Source organism: Maylandia zebra, linkage group LG7 (assembly GCF_041146795.1).
Source record: "Maylandia zebra isolate NMK-2024a linkage group LG7, Mzebra_GT3a, whole genome shotgun sequence".
In the NCBI taxonomy this organism is placed as follows: Eukaryota; Metazoa; Chordata; class Actinopteri; order Cichliformes; family Cichlidae; genus Maylandia; species Maylandia zebra.
In genome coordinates this window covers 42779769-42793492 of record NC_135173.1, presented here as the reverse complement: position 1 = coordinate 42793492, position 13724 = coordinate 42779769, and the positions used below count along the sequence as shown (strand labels likewise).

General features: G+C 39.0%; 1 protein-coding gene across 3 annotated transcripts in view; it reads right to left on the bottom strand.

Moving 5' to 3' along the window:
* Nucleotides 1-3387: 3387 nt before the first annotated feature.
* Nucleotides 3388-13724, bottom strand: part of nsmfa (NMDA receptor synaptonuclear signaling and neuronal migration factor a) — a 42932-nt gene continuing 32595 nt past the window's right edge. For all 3 annotated transcript variants that reach the window (XM_076886406.1, XM_012917240.4, XM_076886407.1), the window contains 7 exons: nucleotides 13294-13377; nucleotides 13134-13167; nucleotides 12207-12277; nucleotides 11883-11962; nucleotides 10033-10135; nucleotides 7271-7346; nucleotides 3388-5611 (listed from right to left, as the gene is read on the bottom strand). In XM_076886406.1, the coding sequence (XP_076742521.1) occupies nucleotides 5514-5611; nucleotides 7271-7346; nucleotides 10033-10135; nucleotides 11883-11962; nucleotides 12207-12277; nucleotides 13134-13167; nucleotides 13294-13377 (546 nt within the window). In that variant the 3' untranslated portion in view covers nucleotides 3388-5513. The remainder of the gene's footprint in view (nucleotides 5612-7270; nucleotides 7347-10032; nucleotides 10136-11882; nucleotides 11963-12206; nucleotides 12278-13133; nucleotides 13168-13293; nucleotides 13378-13724) is intronic.

The following is a 13724-nucleotide window of genomic DNA, read 5'->3' as shown; positions in this document are numbered from 1 at the left end:
GATCACAAATTCGCTGCAGCACAGTATAATGCTTGCTGTATGACAAACTGTGTAAATGCAGCTTAGAGGCTTTTGCAGGTCTTGAACTGGTTGGTGTGTTGCACTCCCCACGGGGCACATAAGGAAGCCTAAAACGCCTATATCAGCAAATGAGAAGTGCTGAATGAGACAGAATCTGGGCCTTCGCTTTACTCTGAGTAGCACTCTATTAATTGTTAACATGCTGGAGGTAAAAGAAAAACACCAACGAACAAAACACTCAATACAATAAAGGCATTCATAAGAGACCTACTTCTCCATGAGAGATGTTTGTTCCCAACCTCTTTGTTCACTTTCTTTAGTTTCCTAAATTGAGGCTGGTTGCAATCTCTGCATCTCTGGCACACCAACTGAATTGAACTTGCAGCCAGAGCAACTCTTGGAAAGATTAAAGGACTGTTTGAATCGTGCCATAAAACACTGTTTCTCAAAGTGATGTCAGGGGTTCCCTAGGGTTCCACGACCCATATCTAAGTGGTCCAAAGAAAAATGTGCTATAAATTATAGAATTGTGCTGCAATATTAAAAGGTGCATGTCTGAAGATTACAACAACACAAAAATACTGTGCTACATTATCTTTGGGGCAATACAAATGTATATGATCATGAGACATCTGCGTTATGCTTTTTTGAATAAACTGACCGTAATTTTTGCATGAAACTTAAAGGTAAAAGGGAAATATGTGAAAGGCAGTGCTGGCCTGGGAAAGAAGTGGACTTTTAGACTGGTGCTACATAGGTTGTTGTTGAGTATTAGTTGTCTGTGATGTTTGCAAACCCTGTTTTGCATATCAAACTCAATGCAAATGCTCCACTCAAGCTCAAAGAGTGCGAAGAAAAAGAGAGATAGAAGTGGAAAAGCAGTGTACAGAAGGCAGATTGTGTTAAAGGCAAGATTAGGGACCCGAGGTGTTTCAGGAACAGGGAGATAAACTACCTTAAAACTTCTTTTTGAGAGTGAGGAATACCTTATCTGCAATTTTGTGCGTGTTGTGATAATGTGTAGGCAAAATAATTCAGCTTTTGCGGTATGTAACAAAATTTCTTTTTCCACTTCAAAGCACATACTAATCAGGCACTGACGCTGAAGTGATAGCAAGGCTTGTTTGGGAGCTACGGTTAGAACAGCAGGGCTTTTTTATGGCATACCTTTTGGACAGCAAACTTGATTGACTGAGTTTTAACTTTCAAAGCTACTCAGACTTTGACTTTTGTTTTCTCTTCCCCATTTGCCACCAATTAGTTTTCACTTTTGATGCCTTGATTTTGCTGTTGGATTCTTCTTTTGTAGTCTGAAGTGCAAAGACAAGAGCTACTGCTTTTACAGTTAGCCTTTAGTTCCTTATATATTTTGTACTTCGACAGTGGCTTGCTTTTTCAGGCCAGGAAACTCCTCCTGCTTCCCTCTAAGTACTCTGGTTCATTGATTTAATTGGTGGAAGTTAGTCGATGATACAGCGATAGACTGATGGTTCATCTAATCACCTGTCAGTGCTCTGTTTTTGCCAAGGAATTTCCAAATGGAGATTTCCTGGCACTCCCATGTAACAACCCATCTGCATGTCATGCAAGGCCGTATGTCATTTTTTTCTCTATTATACTTGGATTTTCCATTAATCAGTCTACAGCATAGAAAGAAAAGTGACTCCATTTGGGCTGAGTGTTGTATATTAATCTTGGTCTCGAGGCATTTCACTGAGACTTTTTCCCACATAATCCTACTTTATCTCCTATGAAGTTAACTTCTAATCTTCTTCTTTCAGCTACTTCCCTCAGGGTTCGTCGCAGCATCCCCTCATCTGTCTCCATCTCAGCCTATCCCTAGCATCCTCGCCCTGTCACAATAACAGCTCTGCATGTCTTCCTTCACTCCATCCATGAACCTCCTCTGTGATCTTTTTATCTTTAACATCTGTTGCCAGTATATCCACTATCCCTCCTCTGCACATGGTCAAACAATCTGAGCCTTGCCTCTCAACCTTTGTCTCGCTAAAACTAACCTGACCATTCATTCACACTCATTTCCAACCTGAAAATCTGATCATCTTCAACTCTGATAACTCCAGCCTCCTTTTGTTTTCAGAGCCATGATTTCCAAAACATACATCATTGCAAGTCTGTCATCTTTTAAACCTTCCTTTTCACTCTTACTGTCCCTCTGTCATAAATCACCCCCAACACTCATCTCCATCTCCTCCGCCATGCCTGCACTCTAATTTTCACCTCTCGTGCACTGTCCATTGCTTTAGATGATTGACCCCAGTTATATAAACTTGTCCACGAGCACTACTTCTGCTCCTTCTGTCCAGCTGTCCATGTCTCATTCACACTTTCATTCCTCTTCTTTCCAGAACATACCGCCACCTCTCCAGGCTCTCTTCCATTCGCCCCCTGCTCTCACTCATCACAATGTCTTCTGCAAATGTGATAGTCCAGTGACGTTGACACTGTGAAGTTTAAGGATTATAAATGGGAATGAAATGCTGGATTGTGTTTGTGAGACACCATCACAAGAAACATGGCTGTATTGTTTGTTTTAGGTTTAGGAGCCTTTAAATAACTATCGAATATCTTTCTGCCGAAGTATCTATCAAAAAAGGCAAACAGTGCATCACAAGTAGACACATTTGCATCTTTAATTAGATTTCTGGTGAAATGTTAGTTTTTGTTCATTTATTTATTTGTTTGAAAGCAGAGGAAAGTGCTCTCAAACTCCTGAGTCAGAGTTCAGTGAATTCAGAATATTTTAAATTATAGTGATATTTTTCTTTTTTGCTTTGGTGTTTTTGAATTCACCCATCAAATAATATTCCATTAAACCCTAGAGCTGTTTAGGACAACTTCTCCAAGAATTTGGCAGCGTAATGCTTTTGCTGGAATTAAAAATGGCTCAGGAAAATGACAGGTTGCATAAGTGTGGAATTTTATATCTGTAGTGAAAACATGTACTGCGTGACTCAGGCTGAGAGAGCACTTGTCTGTGCCAGACAAACTGTAGGCCAGCATTTCGAAGTCAGAGAGGGCAAATGCAAATAAAAACCAATGTTAAGCCTGTAAAAAGCACTCCAGTGAGATTGGTTGAGTTTAACACACACAAAAAAAAAAAAAAAAGTTCTGCTCACAATGCTCAAATATTAACGCAAATAAATGACAAATGGAAAAGTATTTACCACACACTGATGTAGAAAAGCTTTGCCTGGCGTGTGTTTATTTGCATGTGTCTGTGTTACGCAGGGCTAGGACCACTTGACCACTCTAAGCCGAAGGGTTTCACCGTGCTGACTGCAGTTTTTCTGCACCTACACTCAGCAACCAGTCTTGAAGTTCCACTGTTTGGATCACTTTGAATTCTCGCCGTACTGGAGCTGAACGACGACCTGTGACTTGACGGCACATCGTGTAGCACCTTCGAGATCGTGAACACATTCGCAACAATCGCTTCCTCTGATGCAGCACTCAGGAAGCACAAAACCTCAATATTCTGAGCCTTTTGCAAAATCTACCTGCTTTAAATGGCAAAAAATAAAAATAAAAATTGGGAATTGAGATTTTTGTGCTTTGCAAGAGTTGCTGCTTTTTATTATGTAAAGCTGCTATGGGAAACGTAGATTTTAGGGACTTGGGCACTTAACAGACTGAGATTAAATCAGCTGTTTTTAATACATTTTTAAAGTCTGTCAACCTTTGGAATGACCACGACTTCTGAACTGATTACTTCAAACATGTGTTTGATCTTCATTCATGCCCAAACACCCTGAATCCTACACTTCCCCTAATGCAGCTTTCCTCTCTATACAAACTCCCACAGCCCTCAAACACAGCAGCACCAGTTTGTAATGCAAGCTCTCTCATATAAGCTTCTTTCTAAAAATGTTCCCCCTGAGCCACAGAAGACATTATAAAATATTTTCACAGGAGCACTCCTCCTCATTACGAGCGAGCTGACCTTCAGATGTGGTACTGTATCTGTGAAATGGCTTTTTAACTTAGTCCTGATTTAATGGTTTCTTAAACTACTGTCCCAGCCCTAGCATTTGTGTGTGTGTGTGTGTGTGTGTGTACTGTATTTTTGTGTGAGTGCTTTGACCCTCCTTAATCTGTTTGAGACTGCTCAGGTCACTTGGGCCAGCCTTAGAAACTCACTGGCACCTGGAAGGAGAAGCAAATAGATGTTAACAATTTAAACTCCTGGCAAATTCGGGAAAGCTCCGGTCCTCGGACTGGATCACAGCCCAGCGAAGCGAGAGGCAGCGGAAGCCTGGTTGGCTGCCATTAAGAGAAGCCAAGTGTGTTTGGCAGATAGCGAGTGCAGCCAGCACTGTTGACAAGGGCCCGCTAAGTGGCCCGGACCTTCTGCAAATGAGCAGGAAGGATCAATAGGAAAACTCCTACACTACAGCGGTAGGAGCACTTGCATGGCTCTTACATCCCTCTTGACATCATGAAGGATACTAGACTGTCTTTGTGTTTGGATGTATGTGACAGAAAGATAATTGAGGGAATGATATTTTTTCCTTTACCGGATGAACAGTAAGAGAAAATACACACATCTGCATGTTTTTTTGTTTTGTTTTGTTGTTTTTTTTGTTTTACAAGGAAAACACCCACACACCCACACGATGTTCGAACATTGTACTTTCCCCCCAATGAGAATAGTTCCTCAAACCAAAGACGCATCTCTGGAGAGATAATACATTCATTCCAAGCAATGGCGATGAAGATTACAATATCTTGATAGACAAACAGGTTAATTACTTCATGGCTAAAACCTGAGTTATTCCAAAGTATTTCCATATGAAATTGCACAACAATGCACATCAAAAATAAATGATGCATTATTTCTCTTGTAATAGAGTAATTTGCATGACTGAAGCTATGCTAATATATTAATGTGATATATACACACATCAACGTATGGTTTATTTAGTATTTTACTCTGGGGTCTGAGATTATTTGGGAGGTCCAGTCAAAACACAGAACCACAGTATGACAGAATGAATTTCAGGAAGTTTTCTGACGCGCATCATCAGCTTCAAAAATGAAGTCCTTGCAACAGAGGAGTGTGACTCTAATGGTATTTCTTTTGTACACATTTGACATATGGATTTTGCTTTCAAACTCAAGAGGCAGACAGATTTGTTTGCCATGATGCAAACAAATCCAGCTCTCTCTCGCTCCCCCCCCCCCCCCTTTTATGTTGATTTGGCCTTTTTTTCCCTGTTAGTCGGTGACCTTTCTTTTTGAAAACGAGGAAGAGCGGAGGCACAGCATAATTTAATTCATCTTCAGCCCCTTGGTCTACTATTGCCTTCCCTCTTCTCCCAGCCTCTCAAGGGTGAACGCGGGTATGACTGTTTGTGTCGAGTCGGCGGGCCGAGCACTACAGCTGAGCAATGTTCAAATGCTGGATCAGTTTTAACAGGTTCCTCGTGGCACTGGAGGGCTCCGCTGCACCATTGATCCAGATGTCTTTGTCACAAAAAATCCTCATAGTCCAACAGCTTGGAGTGTTGCCTCGTCTTCCAAAGGCGGTAGAGGCGGAAGTCAAAGTACGCCTCGATCATCTCTTTGCCTGAGTAGATAGGATAGGATCATTAAAACAAAGACATGAAGTTTAACATACTATAAGAAAGATATCTGTTTTGGGGTTAGAAAACTGGGTGCCAGGTATCTTTATGGGGTCCATCTGGATAGAATAAGGTTTGGGTTTCCTATGAAAATAGGAAATAGGTGGATTGCGTGTTTCTCTAGCCAGGTATGCTTTGACAGTATCTGCAGTGTGTGCGGGGCCACGGTCATGCTGAGAAAGGAAGCTGCTGCCGTTCATACCCTTTCTACAAATGCTACCTTTTTCCATTCATAATTCTATCAATTATGACAAAATCCCCAACAGCAGTGGCTGAAAAGTCAGTTCAAACCATGACGGTGCCTCCACCGTGTTTTTATAGATAGCTGTAGACGCTCACTGTTGTACCTCGTCTAACCTCCTCTTTACTGTTAATGACAATCTGAAACAAAAATTTCACATTTGGATTCATCACTCCACTGACTTTTCGATCCAGTGCTTGTGTAATTTTGCATACTTCAATCTTTTGTATTGTTCCTCCTTCTTTAAGTATGGCTTCTTGGCAGTCTCACTTCCATTAAGCCACTTCTAATAAGGTTTTTGCAAATAGTAGGAATAACTGAAGAGCCAGAGATGTCTCTCGAGAATTATTGCTCAGGGCCACTTTAAAAATGACAAGAAAGTCTGGCTCCTTGGAAGTAAAATAGGAGGAAATGAGGGAAAGCTCACGACTTCTACACAGCATTATACTACCGGTACTATAAAAATGAACCTTAGTCAGAAAAGCAAATCCTGTTTGATAAATGAGAGGTGTGGATTTTCAGAGCAGTGGGCTTTAAGGAGGCAGGAGAAGTGTAATGACAGATGCTTTCATTGTTTTTGATTTGTTTAGATAAAGAGAATCTATATCTCAGCCTTTGTTTGTTGCTGATTTTCTTGCTATCAGTAATTGTGGTAAACAACAATCTGAAAAGAATTTGCTGCTCTTAGACATTAAAACTTGGAGTTTAAGAGTTTGCTAATAATCAAAATGCAATCAAGGACACAACTTTGATTTCTGCTGTAGAACCATTTCTTTGTCTTTGCTTTAGGGTACTCTACATTTGTATATGCCGATGCTGATGCCTTTTTAGAACAAATGTAAAGGAAATCTGGAACTGGGTGTAAGTAAAACGCTCTAAATGTTCCTGGAGATGAGAACAGGCTTGTTTTTAATACTGATTGTGATACTGAATACTGTACATCCGTACTCCCACATGAGGCTAGAAAGGAGATGTGCAGGTCTCCAAGTGCTCAGTAACAGCACTGGACTGGGTGCTGTGCAAAGTTTGGAATAGGAAATCTAAAAAAATGAGTTGCATTAAACATCACTTTAACACCAAAACATCAAGAAGCCACCCTAACAGAAGAGGAAGATTATAAATAAAACGCAAGTGATTATTAAAGAAGAAATTAAACAAAAAGGAGATGACTGTGAAAATAAATCAGATTTTTAAAATGAGGGAACAGCTGTTTGAGTAAATTCCTTGTGCAGTTGTTAAAGCAGGACAGATGGCACGTGTCCGTATCATTTCATATTTACCAGACGTATCGCACACTTCTGTGTGTGCGCAAGTCCCTCTACAGCACACGTTTGAGTGCGTTGGGATGTTTGTGTGGACCTACCCTGTGCAGACAGCTCCAGCGGTGACTCGAACTCAACAGAATAAGGCCTCATCAGATTCTTCAGCTTCTGGAACAGCTGTTGAGTTGAGATAAGAGAGCAAACACCAATTAATCGCATTTCACTTGACTACACTTGCAGAGGGGTCGTCTGCATCGCCTGACAAGCTCACAAACACAGAAAAACAACAGGAGGATTGCAATAAATTCAGCTTCATATGGCCAAAGACACAAATGCACACTCAGAAAGACAAACATCAATTCCCAGCTTTAAATTTACACGAGATTTTTGAATTTTTGATCACAACTGATGGATTACTGAACAAGAAAACAATCACTAGTCGCCACCTTAATTACCTTATAGCACCAATGTGCTGCTGTCTGTTTCAGAAAAAGAGAATCTCTCTTTTTCTAACACGGGAGATCCTTCATGACCAAATTCAGGCAAGAAACTTAAAGAGCAAGAAAAGCATTTCTTTTCCACTTTATGATGTGTTATCACTTTATCATGTGATTTTGTCGTGCAAATCCTGTGTTGTGGCTAACTGAAGCCATGCGGTGTATTTATGTGTTACAAATACTTCTGTTTTTTTCTAAGTGTTTGCGTTGTGCAGTCTGGAGTGAAGCATCTAGGAAAATATGTAGCTGTTTACAAAGGGACTGAAACGGGAGCCAAGATAATTCCATTAAAACTTTGGATAAACAGGCAGCATGGATGATGTGCTGTTCAGTGGCTACAGAACAGAAAACAGTAAATGAGATGTTAATTCTGATTTGCCAAACATATGAACAGTTTTGTGTGGAAAAACCTGACCACCTTCCCATCAACCATCATCACTGCCCAGCCTCATCAATGTTTTTGTGTCAGCAAATCCATGCTGCTAGGTTGGAGGCTCTCATAGCATCATAGAGCATAATGAATAAAAGTGTTCAACTGATGTTGGCAGTGTTTAAACAGAGAAACACTGAGACAGGAAGCAAATGCAGATCTCAAAACTATACCAAACCCCTGGAAAAAAGGACTTTGTGTTGTTTTGAATTCACACACTGGTGAAAGCAATGTTCATATTTGTCTGTTTGTTTGTCAGGGTGTATATTTCACCGCTGTGCAGACTGTCCAACACTGGAGAGATCCACTAAGCATTTTGGCAGACATGACTGGAACAGACAGTTAGGTCAGACTAACACCGCTGGTTAGAGTTTATATCTGTGTCTGCATCTGTGCATGCCATCATGTTTGTATTTGTGTATGTGTGTGTGTCTATTTGTGTGTGTGTGTGTGTAAATAATTATTTATGTGATTATTTATTAGGGAGGAGGAGATATGTGTGTATATGGCTGGCTTTGTGTCTTAGTTGTTCACATCAGCTAGAGGGGTGCGGTATCATTCAGCATTTGTGTTATTCAGCTCTATCCATTAACATTACTCAGAATGAGATAATAGCTGCACAGGTGGAAGAGGAGATGAGGAGAAAACAAGAAAGCCAGCGGGGCTGCACACTGATCAGACAAAGAGGCATATAAACAGACACAAGGAGCAGATATGAAAGCAGTGGGCGGCAAACAGAAAATGAGTACAGAGAGAGGGAGAAGAGAGAAGATTGGGCAGGAGTGACTGTAATGGTAAGAAACAAACCATCCCAAGTTATGAAATCAGTGCTATTTATATATAGAACTCATTTATATATATAACTATGATCGGTTCTACTTTAACACGATGTGCCTGGGATTTACTGATGAGCACTGCATCTTACGCATTTCTTTTCACCAAAATTCACACCAACAGAAGCGTTGTGCATTATCACATCATTCGTATATTGATAACATTAATAGCTTGATAGCTATATATAACAGAGCTGACTGATATATCGTCCGATATTTGCTGTTTGCCGATTTTTACTGATGTTGCAATCATGCGATGAGTGTCGTTGTTGCATAGTTTTTATCTTATACCTGAAGGAATTCTGCAACATCCTTGATGTCGACAAGTGGTGATTGGGCTGAACTAGTTCTTAGAACTTTCAATTTATCTTCACAGACTCCTTCAATACTCTTGGCATGTATTTAAATACACAAAAGGACTAGACCTCACATATTAGTGACTAAGTAATGTTATGTTTTTTAAGGTGCTTTTTGTACAACTAACTGTTTGATCACATTAGACATTAGTTACTAAGCTAACAACCCATGTGCTTTAAGGAGCAAGAATTTCACGTTATTTCAGTAAAACTTTAAGCTGACTAGTAAGACTACCGGTACTAACTACCTGCTACTAGCAAGACTATTCACTCAATAAGTAACAATGTGAAATATTAATTTATTCAACATTCTTATCTACTATCTACTGTCTGTAAATCATAAAGAAAACCACCTGACCAAAGTTCAATAAAAGTTAATGTTGCTGGAGAGCTGATGGACTTCCTCCAATAGCGTCTCCAATCCTCTGTTCTTCTAAAAATCAGCATTGTCAGTGGAGATTGCTATCGCTCAATAGTAAAATTTTACATATTCAAATAAATGTAATTTACATTTACATTCACATAAATTTAAATGATACATTTGTAAGAGCTGTTGTGATGGATTCCAATACAAATGATTAAAACTGTGACTGAGTATTAGATGAATATTTGGGCGTTTCTACAGTATTCTAGCCTATACGAGTAAACCTGCTAATTAGAAGTGAGGAAAGCATGGATAATATTGATTTGTTTCTACAATTACTGCACTCATTTTGCTGTGAGTTTGTGTAGTAGTGATCTAAATACCTTCTCGCCATTGGGGTTACCCAGGACATAGCATCCCATTATGTGGATCAGGTTTGGTTCTGGATTGACTTTACTCATGAAGCGACTGAGTCTCCTCCAGAATCTGAACAAATTCAAAGAGTACAGTTACATGGGATAATGCTTTAATAAAGAACACAGACAGGCTGAAAAATGCAAAGTAAAATGGGCAAGCATTTAAAATCAAATGCAACATTCAGACAAGCCAGATTCAAGACATGATTTGTATAACAAACAAATGTGATCAAGTCAAAATGTTCCCCTGTACAAGAAGAATAACAATAGATGGTGCACATAAATGCAAAAAATTGTAGAGATAGTGCTGCATGGTCCCAGAGGAACATCGCTGATTTGGTCAAGTGGGAGAGCATTCAAAGAAAGAGTATTAAAAGAGCATTTACATATACTTGTTATATGAACCTTAAACACACAATGAAAGTTATTAACTTATCATGAGCTCTATGTGCTTTTTTCATTTGCATTGCTTAAGAGCAATGGCAATGGTTAGCTGTTTGTCATGTTTTCTGTATTTATGTAAGTGCAGTTAGGCCCATCATTTGTTGGAACAGTCATTATAGTTTTGCCACTGTATTCAGTGGAGTACAATTTTAAATCAAACAGTCAATGTAATTGAAGTACAAACTTTACAGCTTTAATTTAAGGGTTTTTACAAATGTATTGCATTAACTATTTAGAAATTACAGTCATTTTTATACACAGTGCCTCCATTTTCAGAGGCTCAACATTAATTGGAAAATTAATTGACAACCAGTTTCATAGCCAGCACTTGTCACTGCCTTCATGAATGGAAATACAGAGGGTTTACAACAAGGTGTCAACTACTGGTTACATTCAAGAGCTGGTTTTGGCCAGAAACCTCTGGAAAGAGCTCGCACAGTGGTGAAAAAATTCTTTGGACGGATTAAAAACAAGATTAACTTCTAGCAGAATGATGGGAAGTGAAAAGTATGTAGAAGCAAGGAATAACTTATGATCCAGAGCATACCACATTATCTGTCAAACATGGAGGAGGCAATTATATGGCATATATGGCTGCCAGTGGAGCCGGGCCAATAGTGTTTATTGATGATGTGACTGCTGACAGAAGCAGCGGGATAAATTCTGAAGTATACAGGCCTATACTCTCTGCTCAGATTCAGCCAAATGCTGCAAAACTGATCAGATGGTGCTTCACATTGCAAATGGATAATGACCCAAAATATACTGCAAAGGCAACGCAAAAGTTTCCCAAAGCTATCAGATATTCTTCAATGGCCAAATCAGTCACCTGATCTCTACTCAATAGCAGGTTTTCAGTTATAAGATACAAACCTGAAGGCAAAGAGACCCACAAACATGCAACAAGTAACAGAACAAATCGAAGTGAGGAAACAGTATTTGGTGATGTCCTGTACACTGTCTGAGAGACAATCAATGACTTCCCGTCAAAGTACTGAAAACAATCCTTATATTAGAACTTATGTTGGTTTGTCCCGTTAATTTTGATCCTCTGAAAACGGAGAACAAATTCCTAAAAAATTTAATACGTTTTTTGGGTAAAAACTCCTGAATTAAAACTGATAGTCTGCACTTAATTGTTGTCGTGTACAGAGGCAAAACTAAAGAAACTGTTCCTTTGTTCAACAATTTATGGAGATAAAATGTATTTAACCATTAAATAAAGGTTAAAAGAAAAAAGCATGCACTGGCTTATGGCCATGCTTTATAAGATGTGGTAAATAAATAGGAATTGTTGCACTATTCTACATTACTGTGGCATAAACTAATATTCATTAAGGAGAGATGGACCCTAATGTCCAGAACTAGCTTACTGGCTCATGTCCTCCTCTTTTTCCACCTTAGCAAACGTTGCCACTTTATTCTTCAGTAAATACAGATGACCAGGGCCTCCCTGCAAAAAAAGTATACAGTATGTTATAGATCCTCAAACCGAAGCCAAGCTAAACCAAATACATGCATATTATTCATCGTCCCTTTACTATCCATGAAATTCATTTTCAGAAATAATTTCATTCAAAAAGGGATATCGTTGTGGAAAAATACACTATGTACAATACATAAATGCGTGCTTTAGGGTAGGACAGTTAATAAGTAAAATATTCAATTTTAATAGGAATAAAATTCTTGTTCCTCACTTGACAAAAGATGAGCATCCTCCAGAACTTGCTTCCTCTCCTGTAAGCTGTGAGCTTCTTGTCTATTTCCTCTGTGAGCAAGAGGGGGAAAGGGAGGGATTGATGTGAATGACAGGGACCGAGAGAGGGAGAGAAAAAAGAAAAGCGAAGCGACGTGTAAGAATGTAGGAAGAGAGGAAGAACACAAAGAAAATCCCAGGAGGGTGAGTTCAACTACAGGTGTAGTAATAGACAGCGGAGACACAAACAGAAGATGTAATTTAAATTGAACTCAACACTGTGTTCTTCAGGCGTCAGAAAGTGTCATCGTAAAATAAAACAGCTCGATGAATTTCAAATGAAAATCTGTATGTATCTGTAAAAACATCCATGGGCATCCTTGTACCTTCTATATGAGAGCTCTAATCAATGCAGAGATCATTATTACATTAGGAAACTCTGGAGAATGTGACTGTAAATGCCTCAGTGTTCAGAGGGGAGAAATCCATTGCAGCACTAAACAGTTTCTAAATAAATAAGCCACATTAGCCAAATCTAAGTTAATTTCTAGAGATTTGAAAGCAAGTAAGGTTTATCCACAAGATATTTGTGTGACCTTTAACTCCACAGGCAACACTATAAAGTAAAGATGCCTGTTTTCTATTTCACAGGAAGGAATTGACCTCATGTTTTATTCTGTTTATTCTGACAGGATGTTATGTAAGTCTTTTGTATCTATACAAATTTCATTATTCATCATGTCACTTGTTAAACATTTACTTTCAGGCTCAAAAATGTTTGGCAGTAGATGTATTTCATACACATAGTTTTATATTCCATTAGTGAAGTTTTGATTGTAGAAAGAAAGTGAGAATTAAAAAATAATAAAGAAGAAATAGTGAAGGTGAAAATGGCAGAGAAGAACACGCACCCCACAGAAATACTCACCCAAAATATCATCAAAAGTTGCATGTTCATGGTCCTGAAGAAAATGAAAATTACACAAAACATCTTAGCAAAGGCAGTTTGCATGGTTGATATATGTGTATATTTTAGTGTGACTTTCTGTAGTTCTTGTCTACTGTATGTTTCGGTGCATTCCACTCACATAGAGGATGGGAATGATGGAGGGGTCGTCCCTACGGATTATGGTGGGAATGTACTCGGCCTTGGGGACCTTAGAAGAGATCAGCTAAACATGAAGCAGAAACAGCAGAGGAGCGGAAACTTGTTAGTTTCGATGTAAGATGGAAAAGTACAAGAATTAATACAAAGAGAAAAGAGGAAAAGGCAGAATTTCTTATCGTACGCTTATATTTTATTACAACTATGCCCTAGGTAATATTCTACAGATGTAATAAAGATGTAGATTTTGTATATGTCTTAATTACTAGAGAATAAAAACAAAACAAGAATGATTATAATAATTTTAATGTACACTCACTGGCTACTTTGTATTCCTCTTCAATTGTTTCTAATCAGCCAATCACAAGGCAGGCCAATCAGCCTATCCGATTATTGTTGCTGACCATAGCCATC